This window comes from Hippocampus guttulatus, chromosome 1 (assembly GCF_054856545.1).
Source record: "Hippocampus guttulatus isolate MCC_2025c chromosome 1, RoL_Hgut_1.0, whole genome shotgun sequence".
NCBI classification, from domain to species: domain Eukaryota; kingdom Metazoa; phylum Chordata; class Actinopteri; order Syngnathiformes; family Syngnathidae; genus Hippocampus; species Hippocampus guttulatus.
The window spans coordinates 25,801,471-25,824,422 of record NC_141261.1 but is presented as its reverse complement, the minus strand read 5'-3'; the positions used below and the strand labels follow the sequence as shown (position 1 = coordinate 25,824,422).

At 44.5% G+C, this 22,952-nt stretch overlaps 2 protein-coding genes across 6 annotated transcripts in view; both read left to right on the top strand.

The window, feature by feature from the left end:
• Window positions 1-3,102, top strand: part of LOC147211146 (calcium-independent phospholipase A2-gamma-like) — an 8,244-nt gene extending 5,142 nt beyond the window's left edge. For all 3 annotated transcript variants that reach the window (XM_086122626.1, XM_086122635.1, XM_086122642.1), the window contains 3 exons: window positions 61-255; window positions 484-2,574; window positions 2,735-3,102. In XM_086122626.1, coding sequence (XP_085978752.1) covers window positions 61-255; window positions 484-942 — 654 coding nt within the window. In that variant the 3' untranslated portion in view covers window positions 943-2,574; window positions 2,735-3,102. The remainder of the gene's footprint in view (window positions 1-60; window positions 256-483; window positions 2,575-2,734) is intronic.
• On the top strand, window positions 2,814-22,952 carry LOC147211145 (neurofascin-like). Of its 3 annotated transcripts, XM_086122614.1 has the most exons (27): window positions 3,253-4,335; window positions 9,509-9,621; window positions 9,715-9,820; window positions 9,911-10,101; window positions 10,440-10,562; window positions 10,832-11,050; window positions 11,482-11,593; window positions 12,387-12,574; window positions 12,643-12,774; window positions 12,875-13,018; window positions 14,667-14,778; window positions 14,864-15,027; window positions 15,644-15,791; window positions 15,892-16,016; window positions 16,598-16,699; window positions 17,211-17,408; window positions 17,553-17,623; window positions 17,717-17,939; window positions 18,079-18,194; window positions 19,113-19,323; window positions 19,660-19,782; window positions 20,191-20,364; window positions 20,443-20,574; window positions 20,641-20,710; window positions 21,149-21,160; window positions 21,239-21,274; window positions 21,836-22,952. In XM_086122614.1, exons 1-27 carry the CDS (start codon window positions 4,202-4,204, stop codon window positions 22,065-22,067), a joined length of 3,711 nt encoding a protein of 1,236 aa, XP_085978740.1. In that variant the 5' UTR covers window positions 3,253-4,201; the 3' UTR covers window positions 22,068-22,952. The 3 variants fall into 3 exon arrangements, with proteins under 3 accessions (XP_085978720.1, XP_085978740.1, XP_085978731.1); XM_086122594.1 differs by lacking the exons at window positions 3,253-4,335; window positions 21,149-21,160; window positions 21,239-21,274; window positions 21,836-22,952 and adding an exon at window positions 2,814-2,911 and having other exon boundaries at window positions 20,641-21,051; XM_086122605.1 differs by lacking the exons at window positions 3,253-4,335; window positions 21,149-21,160; window positions 21,239-21,274; window positions 21,836-22,952 and adding an exon at window positions 9,158-9,213 and having other exon boundaries at window positions 20,641-21,051.

The window sequence follows — 22,952 nt, the reverse complement described above, 5'->3', positions numbered from 1 at the left end:
AAAAAGGAGAATCATGCATCACGCTTCAACGAGCTGCTCCTATTTATTGGGTGTGTTCAGGTTTCAGCTGTCAGTGCTGTGGTCAATTGGGGCACCAGCCCAAAAGCCTTCATCTTCTGCAATTACAACCACAGAGCGGGATCTCTGAGCCGCTACGCAGGAGGGTCCGGCTATCCCATGTGGCAGGCAGTGAGAGCGTCATCGGCCGCCCCGGGCTACTTTCAAGAATTCCTGTTGCAAAGCGACATCCACCAGGTGGGAACAATGTGTAACCTCCAGCCGTGTTTCTCCAAGCGCGGCTGCATGGGCCGAGGCCCGTATTTGACATGAGAAAAGCCTCGCGCCACACCACCGAACAAATTCTCAATGGTGGAATTAGGATGAGGTGTGCTGCTCGTGGCAATGCATTTCATTGTTCTTGCTGGAATGGATAGATGAATTCCGCAGTGTATTATGGAGCTGAAGAGTTTCTCTTCATTGTAGGATGGAGGGATTATCATGAACAACCCCTGCGCCTTAGCTGTGCATGAAAGCAGACTCTTGTGGCCCAAAGACGCATTCCAATGTGTGCTGTCCCTTGGCACCGGTCGCTATGACAACGCCAAGAGGGGCCCTGCCACCTCTACCAGCTTGAGAGCCAAAATTAGTAACCTGATCAGCAGTGCCACGGACACTGAGGGGGTCCACACCCTTTTGGATGACCTGCTGCCCGCCGATGTCTACTTCCGCTTCAATCCCATGCTGAGTGCTGAGGTGTCCCTTGACGAGAGCCGCCCGGGGACCTTGGACCAGCTGGAGAAAGACACGCGGCTTTACCTGGAGCGAAACCGGCTCAAACTGGCTCATTTGTGTTTGGTACTTGGGGCGGAGCGTTCGGCTGTGAGGAAAACCAAGGACTGGATGAGCGAAAGGGCCTGGGAGATGAAGCACAGATGGGTCTAGAACTATTGGAGCAAGAGACCAGCAGGCTGTAGTCTGACTTTTGTGGCACTCAAGCTTAATTTAGTATTTATTTCATTGGACATGTGTCATGACCATTTTTACAAAGGGACAAAATACATACCGAAAGCTGTTCCAAATACTGTATGCTTGTCTCTCTCATTGAGGTAACCGCAATACAGGTAAGCCCTGCCATATGTGGGGGAGAGAAAGTCAAGAGTGACAAACCACAAGTTATTGATGCACCCTAAACGTATTTTTTTTTTAGAATTGCCCCGATTTGCAATTTAACTGTAAATATGCTTAAACATAAATCCAGAAACACTTAAAAATAATTTCAAACAAATTTGAAAACATTACACTTAAAAATAGATGGCTCACACATGATTTGATATCGTACCCGAAGACCGCTTGGTCTCCCATTCAGCAATCCCTCTTTTTGGGCCAACCGAATACCATCCTCCAGACAGAAGTCTTCACCTGGTGATAAAGATTTTGCTTGAAGAGGGGGTTCAGCAACAAATTAGGCAATGGCATGCAATACGGTTTGAACTGGGGAAGAGAAACAATCTTCTCATTGCATGGATACTTGGTGATCAGGAAGTCCAAGGCAATGGAGGAGGCCGATAAACCATCTGAGCTCCTCATCGAGGGCCCAGAGCCCTTCATTCCCATCTCTTATGCTAGCTATGCCTATGCTTTGCAGGACTGGAGCATTCGTTTCGGCTGTGCACTTGAATCTGGTAGTACGAGTCCCTGTAGGACATTGCACACTCCAGAAGCAAAACAAACCAAAAAAAACCCAAACACCAGAGGCTGGGAACGAATTTCTATCAATCAGGTCGTCGTTGAGAAAATGAATATTCAATCGCTGGCCACAAGCCGGAAAGCTTACTGATGTATGACCAGAGAGATGTAGTGCTCTTTTTTAATGGGCCTAAGACTGGCCTGAACGATGTACCCGAATGGTTTGGGCCATGAAATAGACAGTTGAATGGCCGGGCACCACTGCCTTTATAATAAATAACAACAATAATATTTGGACACAGAGCTGGAGTTCATGATAGTGTGTAAGTGCCCATAATACTGTGGCAGCTCCATGTAGCGACTAAATATTAGCATGTTAGCATAAGTCACCAGTAGCTCACTGGTCTTAGCTTTAGCCTGACATAGCAGGATGGCATGACTAAAGTCTCATCTTTTCAACTGAATTCTGTTGAAGGCCCTTTGAACAAAATATGTGCAAATAGTTTAACATTTGTGAGAAAAGCACTTTCAGGCACTTGATTTAAAAAAATACCGTCATGCACTTACATACTTTAAGTGGAAAATTGACTGCAAATACACTGAATAGAGAATAAGTTCATATTCATACGTTTTTATGCTTGAATATGGTTTTTTTTCACTGTTTATTGCTACGTTCATCAAGGTCTGCTATTAATTAGTCAAGCATTGACAAATAATGTAATAGTTGATGATTGAGTGAGATACTATCCAATCCCTGAGTTTCAGAGGCTAAGCCCCACCCACATGTCTCCAAACTGAAACAGTATGTCCACAATGGGGTGTCTTTACTCCAAAACAGTGGTCTATTGAGTGAGTGCTACATGGTGCCAGTCACAGTTAAGACTCAAGGTCAGTAAGAAAAAAAAAAAAGGTTGACTTTCAAATGATATGTAGTGAAATGGATGACATTTGGGTCGTCTTGGTTCAATTTGTGAATATTCCAGCTGAATTTAGTTGTATTCCACCATCTCAGTGGCGATGATGACGTTATATTTTTGTTGGATTTCAGAATGGATTTATGATCTGGAGCCTAGTGTAGCTGCAATTGGGCGAGCCGTGTTGGTCTTCTCTATCGCGATCACTTACCTGGAGGAGATGCTACTGCCACTAAGGAGGAGAAGAAAGAAGGGATCTGGTTTCCACGGCAACTAATAGAAAAGGCAACGGAGCAACGAGGGACGTAAAGGTAGTACAATCGCTGGAAAGTTAGTCATGTCAGTAAATGCATCTGACATAATGTTAGTGTTGGCGTGTGAAGGCTGTATTTGTGCTTGAGACTGCTCCAAAGCCAAGAATCGCTGATGTCACAAGTGGGCTGGATCGAGAGGTGCATTGAGATGTGAGCAAGTGGTAAAAAAAATAAATGGTTCCACCAGCTCTTAGTAACACAATGTCATATTATTTGCCTAATACGTCATCACAATAGAGTTTTGTAATGTCACACTCAAGTACATATTGATCTTTAGAATCCTAATATTTGGTATCCTACAATTCATGCATTCATCACTTTGGTTAAAGTCACGCATCCTGCTTCAACACACTGACTTGACGCGCTACTGTCCCAATATATACTCTACGTACAACTTACTTACCTACTTGAGTTACAATACCGGTTGAAACACTGACAAACTAAACATAAAACAAAGATAATTAGACTTTAAGGGGTTAAAGCTACCACTAAATACAAAGTAGCATCCTTGTTGCATTGCTATCATATTTAACATTAATACTAACATATAGAGAGACAATACACCGTGACAGTACTCACAGTCATATTCTTTATACTCTGCAAAGAAGTAACTAATATTGGTGCTGGACTGATGAGTTGAGTGGAGTTGACATGTCTCATTGAACAGTGTATCAATCCTTCACAATTGCTAGTCAATTAATGTAGTGCAGGGGGTCTCCAACGGGGTGTCAATGGGCACCAGGTAGCCCCTAAGGACCACATGAGTGGTCTGTTCAAGAAATAGCTCTAGCTCACCAGGACACAATGTTGTTAAAAAAAGTGTTTATTTGAAAACATAAACACTGACAGTATTCAGATGAAAAATACAGGTTAGAATAAGTTGAGACAGAAGACAGCACATAGACCATGTCAGCAAGCAGGGACGGGAGCAGGAGAAGAACAAAAATTGTCCGCCTTCATCCAGAGCCAAGCCACAAAAACAAGATACCGGTAATCATCATCATCATCATCATAACAATATATTGAGTTTATAATACAGTTTTCGTCAGCATGATCTCAACGTGCTACAGACTTAAAAAGTTAAAAGTAAACAAAAATATATTCAATAGGAAAAGCAACAACACAACAGGGTTAAAATCCTATTAATAATTCAAAGGTGTAGACCTTTCTAAACAAAATGTTTTTTGGGCCTGTTTTAAAAGAGTCCAGTTTCCGGGGAGCCCTCAAGTAGCTTGGAAGGCTGTTCCAGAGTGGATGCATTTATGGGCGAGTAACAGATGCGTGTAAATGATCTGGGATGAAACAGGGAGCCAGTGCAGTGAATGGAGAATGGGGTTGATATGTTCCTATTTACGTCTTTCTCGTCAGGATCCTGGCAGTGCTGTTTTGGATATATTGCACCTTCTGGATGGACTTGTCAGGTACCCAGATGAAGAGCCTGTTAGAGCAGTCGAGCTTTGAGGAAATGAATAGGACCACACATTTTGGACAAAGAGTCACGCACTGCTCCCCTGTCATGTGGTGTTCCACAGGGCTCAATTCTGGGGCCTCTGCTGTTCTCGCTGTATCTGCTCCCATTGGGTTCCATCTTAAGGAAACATGGTATTCCCTTCCACTGCTATGCAGATGACTGCCAGATCTATGTCCCACTGAGCAAGAAAGACGCCTTCTCATTAAGGCCACTCCTATCCTGTCTGGAAGAAATCAAAACCTGGATGGCACAAAATTTCTTGAGATTCAATGAAAAGAAGACAGAGGTGATATTGTTTGGTCCCAGTGGCCCTTGTACATTCCATCCTGTAGACTTGGGCCCCCTGTCTCCTTATCTTAAGTCAACAGTCTCAAACTTGGGCCTTAAACTGGACAGTGATTTCAAACTCGATCGGCAAATTGGTGCCGTTGTTAAATCCAGCTTCTTTCACCTTAGACAGCTGGCCAAAATAAAACCTCTCCTCTCACATGAACACTTTGAGATGGTAATTCATGCCTTTGTCACATCCCGGCTCGATTACTGCAATGCCCTTTACTTTGGAGTCAGCCAGTCCTCCATTAAGCGCCTTCAGCTGGTCCAGAATGCCGCCGCTCGCCTCTTGACTGGTACTCGTAAGAGGGAGCACATAACTCCTACTCTGGCATCCCTTCACTGGCTCCCCATTCATTTTAGAGTTATTTTCAAGATCCTCTTATTTGTTTTCAAATCTCTGAATAATCTCGCGCCACCTTACCTCTCTGAGCTCATCCGCCCCTACACACCTGCCCGGCGCCTCAGGTCTGTGGACCAGACTTTATTAGAGGTACCAAGAACTAAACTGAGGCTCAGAGGGGATCGAGCCTTTTCTGTTGCTGGTCCCTCTCTCTGGAATGACCTCCCACTAAACATTCGGCAAGCCTCCTCGCTGCCCATCTTCAAAACCCTCCTCAAAACTCACTTGTATTCTTTGGCATTCGACTCAGCATGACTTAGATTTGTTCTTGGTTTTACTGTTTGGTGCTTTCTACCGCCTTTATTACCGATTTGTCTTACTGTTTATTGTGCATGTTAAATTGCTCCATGTACAGCACTTTGTATGCAGCGATGGCTGTTTGAAAGTGCTCTATAAATACTGTTGACTTGACTTGACTTGACTTGACAAAATATGTACAAAATACATGCCCTGAATATATTTCATTTTTCAAAATACATTTCTTAATGCAAGTAAATAAGTTCCACAATTCTAACCCAACAACAAAGTGTTTGAAACATTTAAAAAAAAACTGATAAATTTTTCCCATTGCAAAGGTCCCTCGTGAATAAAAATGGCATTTTTTGCACAAAAGTGAACTCACTCACATTTTAATAATATTGATTTTAAATATATATATTAAGATATCCTTTATTTGTCCCGCAATGGGGAAATTTACAGTCAGAGTTCAGAAAGGAAATCACAAGGTAGGGAGAGGGGAAAAAAAACACGCTCGAACTATCCTCTTCTGAGGATAATTTAAGTCCAGGATAAAAAAAGACCCTAGCACATAAATAAGCATATGACAGTTACAACAAGTCACAAGACATAACATGTAATGAGGGGGAGGATGAATGGGAAGAGGGGGGGGGGGGGGGGTGACCGCGACGCGGCCCGTCCGACCAGCTGCACGGTCCGCCGTGCGCTCCGCAGATCATTCCACGTCGCGGGGGAAAAGAAGAGGAACGATGAAGACGGTGATGATGAGGATGTGTATGCGCGTGTGATTGTCTGGTTGTGTATGCGTGATCAGGCCGCAGCTGCTTCGTCAAGGTCTGCTCATGAAGACAGTCCTGGCTTATCAGTCCATGGCCGAGAAGGAGGGGGTGATGGTGGGGGCACTAGCTTCCGTGCATACCTTCCATCCAGGGGAAAGGGGTCCAAATAGCGTTGTTTGTTTTGGAGGGACGGCCGCCAACAATTTCAGGTGGCCTTGAGTCCGTGGCTGTATCCCTTCACTGGCGCCGATCAGCCAAATCCTCAATTCCTTTTCGAAGCGAGAATTCCAACTTCTCCCTGTTGTTGTCGATCGTACGGAGACGCTCCAGAACCGCAATTGTGGTTGAGCTGAGTCACCGCTTGAGTCTGAGTGTTGGACATTCGCGCTAGACCATCGAGAATGACCGGCAGCTTCTTCACTTCCAATAAAGCTGCTCCCGTCGGTTGGATTTTGCGATAGAACAGGAAACTGCTAACACCAAACTGCAGCATACCTGCTATCAGAAAGCCGATAATGTAGATGTTTTCCTCCTCCTCAACGGAGTGTATTGACAGGCACACCATTCTCCGCTTCCTCCATGGATCTAGGGTGTGCCCAGCAGCAAATGTCCCGAGGGGCAAGCAGGCTCCCCACTGCCTGCTCTTCTCGTCGAGAGAATCTTGTCGATTGCGTCAAGAGACCAGCCAACCAATTCCATGGTTTGTTTTTTAGGATGAACAAATACAGCAGAGGCTAGGAAAAGACAGCACAAGGACAGCACATAGAGTGAGTGGTGAGCAAGGAGGGGGGGACAGGAGCAGAGCAAAAAAGCGCCTTCGTGGAGAGCTAAGTAGAAAAAAAATATTTATTTATTTATTTATTAATTAATAGTATTATTTGTCTTGCAGATCATTCCAAATCCGCAAAAAGAACATTAGGCCTGCTCTTGTTGTAGTATAGAGCAGACCCAGTCTATGTGCTACTAAGACATGTCTGCCATCTACTGGTGATTGGTGACATTATAACTTAAAACTGCAGTCAACCCCTTGTATTTCTTGAATCTTTATCAATGTTTTTTTTGCTGATTTTTTTGTCTCTAAAAACATTATTATTCTTATTATTATTATACCTGGATTTGTTTTATTAATCCAGAGTACACTCGGAGTTGGCCAGCGGGCTGCCAGTTGACCATGCTTGTTTTAGGGTACTAAAAGTAAATTTTTAGAAAGCAAGCTTTTTTATCATGACTGCACTATGTGCTGGACCTCGTGGGCCACTGCTCAAATTGTGTTATGTTGACCTCATATGAATAGATCAGACATAATAATAAATATGCCTACATGCGAAACAATGTTCTGCTCAAACGGACAGTCCTTCGTGTAGTCCCACCACACAATGATGGCAAAGTGTCATCGATATGGACCGTCCCCCACCTTCCATCCCCCGCCCGTTTACCATGTGCTCCTATTGAGGCTTTGGGCCACACGCGAGCACGGAGAGAATCTTGTCGTCACTGAGTTGAGCCCTCGCTGTGCTGTGTGGTGCATGGCACTGATCTCCACTGGCTGCGCTCAAGAATGACAAGAACGAACGCATTGGGACAGGCAGCCACTTCCTGCCATGCTAGCTGTGATGGCTTCTTTCCAATGATGTGTTTGGCGTCCATGTCTTCCTTGAATCTATGAGGAAACCTAAATCTAAACTGGTCAAACCAGCTCAAGTTGTGAGCGAGTGAATGCCCGAGAGCCTTCACATAAACACAAGCTTCATCTGTGCACTTGACCTCCCATGGGGGAAAAAAAGGTTTCAAAAGAGTTTGCATTTTATATCGCAGATGAATGAGAAAGAGGGAAGTGCTCTATTTTCAAGTAATGGGCCTGTTGCCAGGGAGTCATGGGACTTGAGTGCTGCCACATGCAAATTATGTGAGAGAAACAAACATTGCTTTCATACTGGCCTCCGCAATCCTTCCAAATACAATCAAGCCCACATTTAGATGTCATCAAAAGCAATAGGAATGTAATTTAGCCCCATGATGGCTCATTAGCTGCCATCTTATGCATTCTGAGGATCACACTTCCTGATATTAGTTTTAAGCTTATGCTATGACACAACCAAGAAGAGGCCCAATCTTCTGCTCCTTGAGTTACTGTATTTCAAATGTCTTGTGCAGCTTCTTCACAGTGGATGATTCACTTCCAATGTGGTTTTCATGCCTTGCAGTTTACAACCCAAACTCAAGACTGTATTTGAGGGCAATGTTGTTGTGATTGTGAGGGAAGAACAACGACATGCACAGACCGAAGTGTAGGTGGTTGTATGGCACTCATTCATCATTCATGAGCTGGGTAGGCACTGTGTAAGTGGCAGTGACAGCGGACACGAACTCGATTACTAAGGTGCAACACTGCTTATATTTGGCGGATTATACATTACTCCACACAAAGAAGCGTCCTTTGTGGAATGTTGCATTATGACCAGTCGATTAGGGTGGAGAGTCACATGAGGAAGGTAGGTACAAATATCTGTCATTGCTGGCCGTACGTAGTTAATTAGTCGGAGCTGATAGAATATTTTACAAGTATCAGATGAGGGTGCCTGTGGACGGTTGTACTGATAAGTGAAATGATGACAAGGGATGTGTCTTATCTTTGCTGAATTCTCATACTTATTAACGAGGGCTTTGCTGAAGTGTCAAAATCTCAGTTTCATATGGTTAATGTCTCTCTGTACTGTACTTGAGTGTAGTGAAGCATGTTGACTCAAACATTTAACCACGACCCCTTTTTGTCATAGTATCATATACTGTGTATATATATATATATTTTTTTTTTAAATAAATTATTTATTTATTTATTTTACATACATAGTGCACCATTTTCACACTTGCACTGAATATTAAATTTACACGTTAATAATCAATTTATATACCCACTGTATATATCCGATAGAAACTATTTTTGAACAGTTTTCATTTCAGTTAATTGCAATGCCCATCAACAAAAGACATTAAAATAACCAATTGCCTCTATTTTTATCTGTACAGGCAGTTTAGAGGGGTGTGACCTTCACTAGAGTTTAGCTGCCAACAAGCAAATGTAGGTTAGCCAAAAGGCGCTATGTTGAAATATTCTCTGAAGCCGTTGGGCCTGATATATTACTTGTACTACTCGTATCTACATTTGGTTTTCACTCATACGAGATTAGTAACAGTTTAGTTTGCTCCTCACCTGAGGCATCAGAAATGATGTCACATTTGAGAGTATACTGTACATTAATCTGGAGCTCGTTTTTAGTTTACTCCAAACTAGGATTTGGTAATACAAGATAAAAGCGCACCATTTTCATCCTTCATGTAGTGAATGTACTAAAAGTGTAATGATGTGTTTGAAGAGTTTGTGACAAGTGGAGGAGCCCATGCACAGTAAAAATGGGCACACTGGTCCAACCGGCACTGCTGATGCTTTTATGGCAAAGTGTTTGGCCTTTGGACATCCCTCTGGAAAGTGAGTCAGCAACCACCTTTTCTGCTCAGACTTTGTGATATGCATTCTAATGGTCCGCTTTAATGCCTACGCTCATTCTTTGCCTGCCCGCAGTCCGACAACCCCCAGCCATCATCAAGCAGTCAATGAAGGAGCATATTGTTGACCCCAAGGACACCATGGTCATTGAGTGTGAGGCCAAGGGAAACCCGCGTCCAATGTAAGCAGCAGATGCCGCCTATTGCACGCTTTGGATTCCAACCCCCTCAACCACACTCTTTTCTTCCCCTTCGTTTGCTCATTCACAAAGTTTCTCATGGCGGCGCAACGGCAGGTATTTCAACGTGGCACGTGATCCGCAGGCAACTATGCGCAGGCACTCTGGGACACTGGACATCTATGCCTGGAACAATCCACAACAGTATGAGGCAGAATATCAGTGCATTGCCTCCAACGAGTATGGTTCTGCATACTCCAATAAGATCAGACTGCAACTGTACAGTAGGTTGAGAGAGGCACTGCTCTTTGAACTCCTTTTTGTATTCAACACAAACAATTACGTCCCTCCAAAGTTATGCCATGCAGTTAGCCATCCAAACATCGATCAGTCTGTCCTTCAGTTTGACAGGACTAAATGAGCAGTCCCTTGTTTATTGTGCCATGTGTGGATAATGACGGTGGATGGATGGATGGATGGATGGATGGATGGATGGACAGATAGGTAGTCTTTAACTGAAGCTGGCCAAAGTCCATGAATGAACAGATGCAGTATTTTGCACCATGCGCAGTCGATACTCGGTCAAAGTGAATGGAAAGGGATGCCTGTTGTGCTTGTGCAGGGGCTCCTGTATGGCCGAGGGAGATTGTGGAACCGGTGGTGATCAGTGCGGGCTCATCTTTGGTGCTGGCCTGTGACCCTCCAGCAGGCCCGCCGAAACCTGAAACTTACTGGATGTCCAGCTGTAAGTGGCCCTTCACAGTCAGTGCTTAATGCTCGCAAAGTGGCAAGTGTGCAACTATGACCCCTCTCGAGCCACCATACTGCCAGTTCCAATGCTTCCAAATTTGCCTCCATCGATTGTTGTTTGAAAGTCAATTGCTTTTGAATGATAACAGTGGACAGCTTTTGTATTTGAGAGAGAAAGATAAACAAACATACAGAGTTTGGTTTTCATGTAAGACATGACATGTTCCTGTAAACGTGGACTTGATTTCCCATATTTCCTGTCAGGCTCCTATGCCAGACCCTTTAACTGGCCAATTCAAACAGCATTCCCCACCATGCACGCCGTGCAGCAGGATCGTAGGGTATCCATGGGCGTCAACGGGGATCTGTATTTCGCCAACGTCCTATTCAACGACTCTACCTCAGACTTCTGCTGCAGTGCCCGCTTCCCGTACAAGAATGCCATCCAGCAAAAGATGCCAGTGGTTGTCAAGGTTCTCACCAGTAAGTTGGAACATTCCACCCACACACCCATTCCAACATTTGCTCCCCCTCCCACTGAGATCAACAAGTTATATTGTTTCTTTGTTTCTTTCTTTTGCCTAGTAGTCAGATTTGTTAAAATGACACGCTGGCTGGTCCACCAAGAGTATAGACTAGTGATTCCCAACCAAAGTTTATTAGTTCATTTATTTATCCACTTCAAATCATGTGAGTAAATTGAGAAGCGATTGTCATTATTTCAGTACTGCATGTATACTTTTTGTGACTTTTATCTAATGTGAAATACAGGGTGCGCCTTGGTTAAGTAAATGTTGGGAATCACTCACTCGCTGTGACTCAAAAAAAAGCCACTTGTCGCTTCAGTACATTTGGTGTGACAAAGACTTTTCTGCCTTGTCGGCCTTAGTCCATCCAGTTTGTCGCCCTTGCAGCCCAAGCCGTAGTGGAGGCCGCTCCCACCTGGTTGTCTCCTACAGGCTCATCCAGTTCTGTTCTGGCCCTGCTGGGGGAGGAACTACTGCTGGAGTGTATTGCTGCAGGAGTGTGAGTGTGTTTCAACAGATCAGACATGACTATAGGCATTCATGATAGTAAACTACAACAGCAAGCGTTTGCTACTCTCTAGCCAAAAATATTGTACATGTTCCGAGCAAAATTACGCAAATGCTATTTCTTGCAGAAGTGGATCTGCTTCCATATGATTGAATATGCTTGCAAAATGAACAACAACCACAGAGTAAAAGTAGAGCTTCACTTTTTCACATGGAGGGAGGAAATAAGTCACGGCCCATTAACCATCTTCATTAAGCATGGACTGTGTCCTGTCTGACGAGCATTGCTTTTGCGTGTCCCATGCAGATGGTTTTGTCTAACAATGTCATCCTCTAACCCTCATCGATAAGGAACTATGCCCCTGAACGCAAACATGCTCGGTAGTTTAATCAGTCATGACTTCAGCAAGGAAGAGCGTTCAAAGACAAGAGCAGATAGCTTTCATTGGTGCTTGTGTACATTTTTCTTTAAAAATCAAGGAGTTGGTGGTTTGGGCACTGTGTTGGACAAAATGTGAACCTTGAACTGATGAAACGTGTTTTTAACAAATCAATGACTAAAATGACACTGCCATACTGTAACTAATGTTGTTACAGTTAATGTTAAATGCACATTGAAGCGCATTCCACTGGGTCACAGTTCAAAAGCTATTTTCTTGATGTCAAATGTGTGCCAACTTAACAGCTGGCAACTATGCATGAAATCGCAAAGATAAAGGCTTGGCTTGGATGGACAAAGACATAGAGGAAGATTGAGACTGTAAGACCTTTTTATCGTCCACAAGGCCCACTCCTCACATTACCTGGACAAAGAATGGCGAGGATTTGGCGGTGACGCCACGCATGAATATGAAACACTTCAACAAGATGATTCAAATCCCAAAGGCAACTTTTGAGGATGCAGGCGAGTACGTCTGCACTGCGACCAATAAGATCAGCTACGTCCAGCACACATTAACCGTCACGGTCAAAGGTGAGAAACGTCCATTCACAAACTGGCTTGTTGACTGCTCCAGCAACTGACAGGAGTGTATTTGACAGCGGCTCCATTCTGGTTAGAAAAGCCTCAACATTTAGTTTTGGCTCCTGAGGAAAGTGGACGCTTGGTGTGCCGGACCGATGGCGCTCCTCGGCCCACGATCAGCTGGTTCATCAACGGGGAACCCATTGAGAGTAGGTTTTCCAGAAGTACGCAGTGCAAAAGCTTGAAAAGTCCATCCAAGTCATTTCTTTCGGTCCTCTGCTTGTTTTTTTATTTCCTATCTTTTCCAAGCTGCCACACCACAGCCCAACAGACAGGTGTCAGGAGATACTTTGACCCTCAGCAGTGTGACGGCCATCAACACAGCTGTCTACCAGTGCAATGCCTCCAACCCGTATGGCTACTTATTGGCCAATGCTTTTGTCAATGTACTGCGTGAGTAGCCGCCCTGTGTTTTGTGTGCAAGCCTTGACTGAGATATGCTCCAGTGGTGTGACCTTAGCTACTACAGCACTACAGCCACCTTAGTTCAGATCACCTCTCAAATTGACATAATTTTTGTTCTGACATGTCATTCGTGAATGTTGGAAGAAGATGTCAACCTTTTGTCACGCTTGCACTTTCCGTGCCTTGAAAACATCTAGGGTATTTTTTTATGGCTTTTGTTTGTTTCACTCTACTCTTACTCTGTTTTTGCTTCTTTCAAATCACGTTGGTTCGGGGTCGCTGATAGTGTAGTGGTACACTTGTCTGACTTGTGTGCGGGCAGCATGGGTTCTGTTCCCACTCAGTGACAGTGTGGATGTGGGTGTGAACGGTTGTTTATCTCTACATGTCCCATGTGACTGACTGGAGACCAGTTCAGGGTTTAGTCAGCTGGGATAGGCTCTAGCAGGGCCCCGCCAACCCTGTTCAGGATGAGCAGTGTTGAAAATGGATGGCGGGATTCAAATCGAGTTGGTTAATAGTTGAATATGGAGATGACAAAACTACTCGCATGTTGTACCTAAGTAAAAGTACAGGTGCCACTGATTTAACTCCTTTACTGAAGTAGAAGTACAAAAAGTACAGACTCTAAAATGTTAAATACAAAAATAATCATGAATAATCACTGTCAATTATAGATAATATCTGTTCTTCTGGGACTGTGCGGACTTTGGATTTTCCAGATCAATGCTGGTTTTGACAGGTCGAGCAGTCACTTTATCTTTCTTCAAGTGCATTGGTGTGATGACAAGAAGAAGAAGTCCTTGGTAAAGCAACAAAACCTTCCAGCCACTGCGTGAGGACGGTGACCGTTGCGGCGTTGAGACTGAGGCTTTTGTGACCCTCCGTGGCTTTGGCGTTCAAATGTATTTAAAAGAAAATGTCAGCAAGAATGCTTTTCAACTGTTCAACCTGGTCATGATTTTTACAAACTGATTTTTATGGTCTTGGTCTCATCACGCTCTCAGCTTGTCTCGGTCTTGGTCTCGTCTTGTCTCAGACAGTCTTGGTGGATTGGATTGGATTGGATAAACTTTATTGTCAAATGTACTGTGTGGGTAACATACAGCACAGATGAAATTTCTTCCCATTTCTTCTGGTGCTGACTCGGTCTGGAATCGTGAGTAAATGGGCTGCATCTAGCGCTTTTCTACCTTTGGTACTCAAAGCACTTTACACTGTCTCCTCATTTACCTACTGAGGACGCAGCATCAGGAGCAACTGGGGTTTCAGTATCTGAGTCTTGGTCTTGTCAAGAACTCGAACAGTGTGGTCTTGAGCACAACGCTAGTGGAAACCCATCAACGCAGTGCTGTCCTAACTCACCTTGCGCATGAATTGGAATGCAAGGCCAAACATCTTTTAAGACAAGCCTCGCGGCTTGTCTTAAAAGATGTCCAGTTGGGATCGATTCACTGCCCTGAGAATAAAACAACCCAAAATGAATGAGAACGTTCACAGGCATCTCGTGTATCGTGAATTATCGCCGTGCCAGGAATTAGGGCACTGGAAAAGGTTGTGGGTCACCCAGAGTGCAGAGATAGGAAAGTTAGATGAAACGTGTTAGTCATAGATCCAAATGAATGATGTTTTCTAGATGCAACTCCCCGCATTCTTGGGGTGAGGAATGAACTCATCAAGGTGGTGGAGGGACGTCGTGCCTTCTTGGAGTGCCGCTACTTTGGCTCTCCAGTGCCTGAGCTGCGATGGTGAGCAGATGCAGTTTGACACTTGAAGTGTTGCCAAAGTTTATGTATCTGCTGTGATTTTCTGAGCGCGGGTCCCCTCGCGCAGGTCCAAATACGGCCAGGGGACTCTGGAGGGGACTCGTTTTAAGACACACAGCAACGGCACCCTGGAGATAAGGCGCACACAGATCGAGGATCAAGGAACGTACGTGTGTGTGGTCAGCAACATCGCAGGTCGAGATGAGACTCAAGTCCGAATTGAGGTCAAAGGTAAGCAACACGGCCACTTGCCAATCATTACCTTCCGGTTATGGTGATTGCAGTTGCACAACTAGGACTGTCCTACGATGCAGTACAGTTGTACATTATTGAAAACTATCACCATGATGGTAAACCGTAGAGGCAATGTTTCTCCATTACTGTAATGAACACTGGGAAACACCAGGACAGGTCTTTTTTTTCGCCGAGAGCAGACTGACGAAAGGCAATATACAGTACAAGCCAAATGACTTGTCACCCGCTGTTACAATTGTACACAAAGATAGACATGGAGTGATCCTTTTGTTTCGTAACCTGGAACACAGGACTAAAATAACCTTGGGCAGTGATCCACATGCTGCTTCGCCAAGGCTCGAGACAAAAGATATCAGATACTGTATGTGAAGAAACTGCTGTGGGAAACATTTCCATTACATAAGCGTCATATCAACACCGCGCTGTCAGTGTCAATTAAAAGTGAGCAAAACTGCCTCTTAATCTGATGAGAGCTTGGGTGTTGGATAGCATCGTGCTGTGATTGCTCTGCTTATGAACAGTATGACGTTTTTTCAAAAGGGCACAATTATGTACAGTATTGGATGTGATCTTTTTCACTTTCTTTACGCAGAGCCAACCTTGATTTTGAAAAGACCCCAGGATATGAAAGTCAGTCGTGGGGGAGACGTGCGTTTGGAGTGTGGTGTGAAAGCAGACCCCACCACTCCCGTCGCAACCACTTGGATGAGAGACAAGAAGACTGTCACACTTGGCTGGAGGTGTGTGGGTCTTTTCAACTTCAAAACATAGTCAATGAGATCACAGGGTTCTCAACCATCTCTTTCAGCCTTATTTTTCTTTTCCATTTTACATATGCAGAATATCCCTGGATGAATCAAATCTGGTCATCAGCAATGTCAACAGAGCTGACGCTGGCGTCTACACGTGCCACATCCAGAATGAACTGGACCAAATGTCTGCATCGGCACGCCTCATGGTGATGGGTAGGATCTATTTGGAAAACAGGCTTGCCGTCAACAAAAACATCATGTCGAGCTCTTAATGCCCTCTGGACACGTGCGTCCCACAATTGCAATCATCTTTATTGGCCAAGTATGTTAACACTCGAGCTATTTATCTCTGGTAGTATGATCTACACGAGTGTTGCAATAAATAAATAAATAAATAAAAGTAAAATAAAATAAAAAATAAAACGTAATGTATGGCTCCCATTTGTGCTGTCATACTGACCAATGGCGGCTGTGCAACAATGATGTGGGAGTGTTATGGAGCAGAAATAAAGGAATCGGTGGTGCGGTACTTACAATACTATGGCGGTTGTGCAGATGATGCAGATAATGGTCGCACCATGTCAAGTGAGCAGTCATGCAGTAATTATAATACAACATTGAATTTCATATGTCGAGTGGTGCGGAATATTCATCCTTGACAGTTATGCAAATACTGTATGTGGAGAGATAACGCTACAATAATCAATGCTGTGGAATGTTTCAAAAGTGGCATACAAATTCAAAGTGCCACAATGGAATATACACACGGGCATACATATTGTGTTTGTGTGTAGATTATCCTGATCCTCCAACCAAACTGGAGCTGTCCGATCCATATGAACGCAGCGTAAGACTCACTTGGGTCCCTGGAGACAGCAACTTCAGCCCCATTACAGGTTGGGAAATACACTGAGGTGGCCACTTTTTCTGTACTTTCCAAGCAAAAACTGTGCATTCTGAACCTGTCTAAAGTGATGGGGCAGGGCCCAGGAGACAGACATCACTTTGATGCCGATCCGCCAACAAAGATAGCCTTTGAAACGTGGATTGTTACATTTTGCAAAATAACTAACTCCACGTGTTGATGTTCCAAGTGCCTTTTGGGGCATCTTATTAAGAAACTGACGATGATCATGACAACTGCATGTACATTCATGAATCTCTTGACACTGATCTGAAAATGTAAAGTCAATAAATAGCGTGTCATCTACTTAGAAAAAGAAGGATGCAGACCATAGCATTTTAAAGTCTGGATCATTTTGCTACCGGTGTAAAGTATGCATTGCTACTTGCCATTTACTGCAAATATAGTAGAAAAGCATGGTACACGTCTGCAAGAAATCACAACTTTCTACCGCGGACCACATGCACTTCCGATTTGAATGATTTGTTCGTCTTTCTCTTCAGAATACTTGGTGCAATATGATGATGATGACTGGTTACCCGGCAAGTGGAAGAACTTGTCAACATACCCCGGGAGCCTCAACTCGGTCATTCTGCACCTTTCGCCTTTCACATACTACGAGTTCCGCGTCATTGCCATCAATCAAATTGGTGCCAGTCGCCCGAGTCGTCCATCTATGCGATTCCAGACCAGCGGGGCACGTGGGTTTCATAATTTCGCTCCGGAGAGTTTCTTTCTTCCTTGGTTTGAGCCAGCATTTACTGCTAATCCTGTTGTTTTCGTGTCATGTGCATGTTTGAATGTCAAGAGGTGTCAAGCTAGCCATTGCAATAATTGGTCCACAGCTCCAGATGTCATCCCAAAGAATGTCAAAGGAGTTGGAACATGGAGAAACAACATGGAGATCAGCTGGGAGGTAGAACACACCCACAAGAACGTGCACATAAGGGGTACTGTACCTTGGAGCCCGTAAAACCTTCAGCACTATGACTGTGGTCTTTTCTGTCAGCCTCTGACTTACAGAGAGTGGAACGGGCCACACCTCAAGTATCTCGTCTGGTGGCGAAGAAGAGACTCCAGAGAGGAGTGGAAGAATGCCACCACTAAATGGCTGAAATATTACATTTACGATGCGGATACATTTACTCCTTATGAGCTCAAAGTTCAGGCCGTCAATGACTTTGGGCTGGGCCCAGAGTCTCCCATTGTCATCGGTTACTCGGGGGAAGACCGTAAGTTGCGCGGATCATCTCAGTCATCGGCTGAATGTGCATTTGCAGCACCGCGTTGCAGAGGGAACACGCTGCCATTCTCTCGTGTCCCTCACCAATGATTGATAGCAAACTCAGTGAACTTTCTGTCTTCCCCAAGGTCCCGTTAGTGCGCCCCAAAACCTGAGACTGTCGGACATTCAGGGCACCCAGGTGACCCTGCATTGGGACCCGGTGCCGCAAAGCTCCGTCATGGGAGAACTGAAAGAATACAAGGTGTGTTGACTGAGACTGAAAAGCCACAATATCAAAGACAACATCCAGGAGACATGAGGTGACGTGTGTGATCACGAGACGGTTCAAGTAATTTTAGGTCAGTGGGTAACTTCTGTCTCCCGATATGAAAAGGAGTTGACACCTTGGTATGGGTTTTCTTGCACATTGTTTTATGAGCAGGAAAAGCAAGCCCAGCATACAAAGCATCCAGAAAGTGTTCACAGTCAGTGAGTTCACATCATAACCTTTTAAAAGCCCTGTAAAGTGAATTCTGAGATTTGTTTCTAAATACGTGTTGAAAGGCAATTTGTAAAAGCATGTGAAAAGACCAACGGCTATGTTGTGGAGTGAAAGCATTCAACTTTTTTTCCCCCACCCTTTCACATTTGCAGATTTGCATGCATGGTTTCAGCACATTTAGTGGACTTGCCCACAGCATTTGAAAGTGTAGTGAACAGCTCTTCCATAACTTTGAAGCCTCATTTAATAATACTTGGCTTGATTTTATTTGAATCATTCATAGGTGGCAGGTTGGCAACAACAGTCATCGCTGTGGTGTGGCAAATTTCGATGCCATTTTTATTTCCATAAATGATATGGAGAAAATGGTTGTTGCAAGTGAGTCAAATTGTGAAATGTGAAGAATATCGAATTCATGTTGCTCTCTTCTTCATCTTTTGTACAAAGAGTATAAGTAGTTCCTTCAAATTCGGGGATGGCCTGCACATACTACATGGTAGCATTAGGTTGATCCATCTACTCTTCTTTTTGTTTAAATGCAAAACAAAATGTTCATATTAAAAACAAAGAGAAATATAACGCCAAATAAATCCTCTTCCATGTGTGATTTTGATTATGCCCTTCCCAAAGCGTGTGAAGCAAATAATCAATGCTTCTTGTTTGTGGGTGGCCTTGCAGGTTTACTACTGGAGGGACAGCAGCCAACTGAGGTGGCTGAGAGTCAACAGAGCGATGAGGTCTCAAGTGTTTGAGGACACCGGCCCCGAGCCTTCGGGGGTTCTCACCGACCTCAACCCCTACAGCAACTACAAGATGTACATCGTAGTGGCCAACAGTCAATATGAAGGCCCGCCCAGCAACAATGTCCACTTTTCGACACCGGAAGGAGGTACGAAAGGTCTGAAGTGACTCGACGTCCTGGTCTCAAGGGACAACGAGTTGGCGTTGCATCGACGCCACTCTTGGCCTCATTGAACAAATACTGTAAATCCTCATTTCGCATCAACGGGCGAAGGAAGACTCTGAATCGCTCCTTTATCATCTCGAACCGCTTCGAACAACCGGGCGTTTATGTGGGAATGGAGAATTTTTTTCCCCGTTGGTTTGACGTATTTGTGCAATGGAAATGAACGTTTTAACTCGCGTGGTGTGTTCAGTGGCTTGTTGTGAAAGCGTATTAATTAAGTTGAGGTGAGAAACTCATCATCTGCTGTGTCATCTCTAGTCCCATCCGCTCCCACATCCTTCAGGATCCAGCAGCGACACCTTGACAGTATTTATGTGGACTGGGATCTACCGGCAGAACCCAACGGAATTATCAGCGGCTATTCCCTCAAGTACCAGACAGGTGATTCTTCACTCAGACGTTGCTGGTCATTGTGCATTCACCGAATCCGACGTCGCTGTGCAGAGAGCTGGTGGCCCGCCTCTTCAGATTCCTGCACCCCACCAGTTTTGACGATTATTACGTGGACTCTCACACTTTTCTAACTAACATTGTTTGCCCCCCCGTGATATGTTCAATGTTGCCCACTCGGCATCCATTGCTGCCTGCTCATCCTGGAAGAGGGGGCTCTCTCCCCAACTGCGGTCCCTTCGCAAGCTTCTTTATTTTTCCTCAAGTGTTTTATTTTTGCCCTCCTGAGGGTTAAGATCATGGGATGCCGTAAATATTTGTCAACTGCAGGCTCGTTGAAGTGAAGCGCACAATGATTACATCTGACTTGACCGACTGGGATTTGCCGTGGCTCCACAGTGAATGCCAGCAAGGGAGAGGAGCAGAGAGTGGAAGAGTTCCTTGCAAACGTGACCAGTTTCTCACTGCGCCGATACGACCGCTACACGCGATACCGCTTTTCCGTGGCCGCTCGAACTCGATTAGGTTTGGGCCAGTGGCATACGGAGGAGTCGCCGCACTACACCACCGAGAGTAAGCCTTTGCGCATTTGTCAGCTCGCGTGTTTATGTGTGAAGATGTTAGCATGACGTGAGCTTTGCTCATCCGCAGTCTACGCCCAGGATCAAGTGGACCTCTCCACGAAGGGCTGGTTCATTGGCATCATGTGTGCTGTGGCCCTCATCGTGCTCATGCTCCTCATCGTGTGTTTCATCAAGAGAAGCCGAGGGGGCAAATACCCAGGTGGCCGCAGATTGCCCATCTGTCACCTGGCATCTCCTAACTGTCTTTTTTTTTTTTCAATTACAGTACGGGAAAAGAAAGAGATTTCATTAGAACCCGTGGATGACATCGATCAAGAGGGTTCTTTTGACTATCGGTACGTATGAGAGAAACCGTTCCCACTACACTCTGACAAAAGTGAACAGGGAATATTTATGTAAAATTAATGTCTCGATCATTTGTTTGGCCTCATCATATTCAGATGAAATATAATTGACACCCCAGTGTCACAGCTTTCTGGATTGGGCGCTTTGTTCTCATGCTATTTACTTGCCTTTGCTCTGCAACCATGTGGAAGTCATACAGTCCTGCCTTGGGCAAATGACAGGAACCATTTCAAGTTCTCTTCTTGTAAACAAACCGTTCAGTCAAATTGCATGACTGTGGAATGTAACCAAACACATTGCGTCTGATTTAAATGATGCTGCACAGGTTCAGATCACATCATCTCTCATTTTTTTTCCTCCACTCAAACCTATTTTTTCTTCACCCCCCCCCCCCAAAAAAAACCTTTCCTTCACCTCTGAACAACAAGGTCTCTTGAAAGGTAGGTCTACATCAGCAGTTTTCCTGCAAAATGTGGCTTCCACTGGCTGCTCAACTAAACAAATGTCCTTTTCTGCAGGCTTGCCCGGGTCACCACTCTGTCCTACCCACGCTGGTACGTGCTCTATATTGGACTGTCGACAAGAAAAGTAGAGTGAAGTACTCCCAAATTGTCCGTGTTCAAATAATAATTGAAGGGACAGCCCGAAAGTGTGTGTGTGTGTGTGTGTGTGCGTGTGTGTGTGTGTGTGTGTGTGAATTTTATTTGTTTGTTGGTTTATTTATTTATTAGAATTTGGGGTTCCAAACATACTGAATTGTACAGACTATACATTAATTAAATAATTCATTCACTTCCTGATCCGCTTCATCCTCACAAGGGTCCTCACAAGCCTATTCCATCTGTCTTCAGGCAGTAGGCGGGGGACACCCTGAACCGGTTGCCAGCCAATCGCAGGGCACAGACCATACAATTGTTTGTAATCGACAGTGGTTCCAGTTCGGCATTGTAAATGAGAAACTGTTATCAATTGCCTTTCTGGGTTTTAACAGAGGAAGTAATGGCTTTTTCGTTCATTTCATTGGGGGCACATGATTTGAGATACAAGTCGGAAGCGTGAAACTAATTGAAAGGTGCATCTCAAGCCACCACTGTACTTTTTTTTCCCCAATGTAGGGAGGAGGAAATGGGCATTCAGAGAGGACCGCCTTCTAAGGAGGCTGTGATGAAAAGGTCTGAGAGCGACGACAGCCTGGTGGACTACGGAGATGGCGGAGACATACCCTTCAATGAGGACGGGTCCTTCATTGGCCAGTACACGGCACGGAGGAGAGACGTGAGGGACTTGGACTTTGGTGGCAGTTTGGAGCTGCATTCTCCAGTGAACGCCATCTATTCCCTGGCTTGAAAAGGGCAAATTCAGACAGACTGTCAGGACCAGCAGGAGGACGAGCTGGTCTAAAAAGACAGGCACGTAGCTGGGAAAACACTCAGCTTTGGTCACGTCAAAATCATGAGAATACATGCCATTCCAGGCACATTTGCATGTGTGTCAAGTCAGATCCTGGAATGAAAAGTGAATCACTTTATCACGTTGATAAGAAAAAACAAATGCAGGACAGAAAGGTTCCATCAAACGTTGGTTTCTTTTCTTTTTTTTCTGTCAACATCAGTAATGAACTTTTAACCCTTTAGAACACAGGTGTCAAACTCAAGGCCTGGGGCCAGATCTGGCCCGCCACGTCATTTTATGAGGCCCACGAAGGCAAATCAAACATGTCACCTTCCATGATGCTGACTAAAATCTCTACCAAAATTTTTACTTCTCATATGTAATAAATAAGAGGGATATTGTAAGCATTTTCTTGTGACCAAACCCCTCATTACAGTAACTTAAACAACAGTTGAATAAACCGTTATTATTGACTTTTTAATATGGTTTCAGTCGTAATGGCCCTCCAAGGGAAACAAATGTGGCCCCCAACATAAATGAGTTTGACATTTGCACCTGCTTTAGAACCTCTGAATGACGATTTAACGGCTGCTCGTCTCAAGCTATTTCCAATGACTAATTAATTAAATTCCATCGGCCACTCAGTTTGCAGCTCTGCTGGATGGAAAATGAGATGGTGTCATATTGTAAATGTAACTTCTTGTAACCTTCCACTCACAAGAGAGAAATGACTCACGTGGCTTGTTTGCTGCTCACAGTATATCCACAGTGTGCTCGCTGTATATTCCACCCATTGCTGCATTGTAAATCACGTGTCGAATATTACATTTTGGAATGGTG

Bases quoted from the DNA above. Each gene is read 5' to 3' on its own strand.
- LOC147211145 (XM_086122614.1), top strand. From the start codon at position 4,202: ATGATCTGGGATGAAACAGGGAGCCAGTGCAGTGAATGGAGAATGGGG. The intron at 11,051-11,481 runs GTAAGTTGGAAC...TCGCCCTTGCAG, and splicing joins GGTTGTCAAGGTTCTCACCA to CCCAAGCCGTAGTGGAGGCC. The intron at 21,275-21,835 runs GTACGTGCTCTA...TCCCCAATGTAG, and splicing joins ACTCTGTCCTACCCACGCTG to GGAGGAGGAAATGGGCATTC.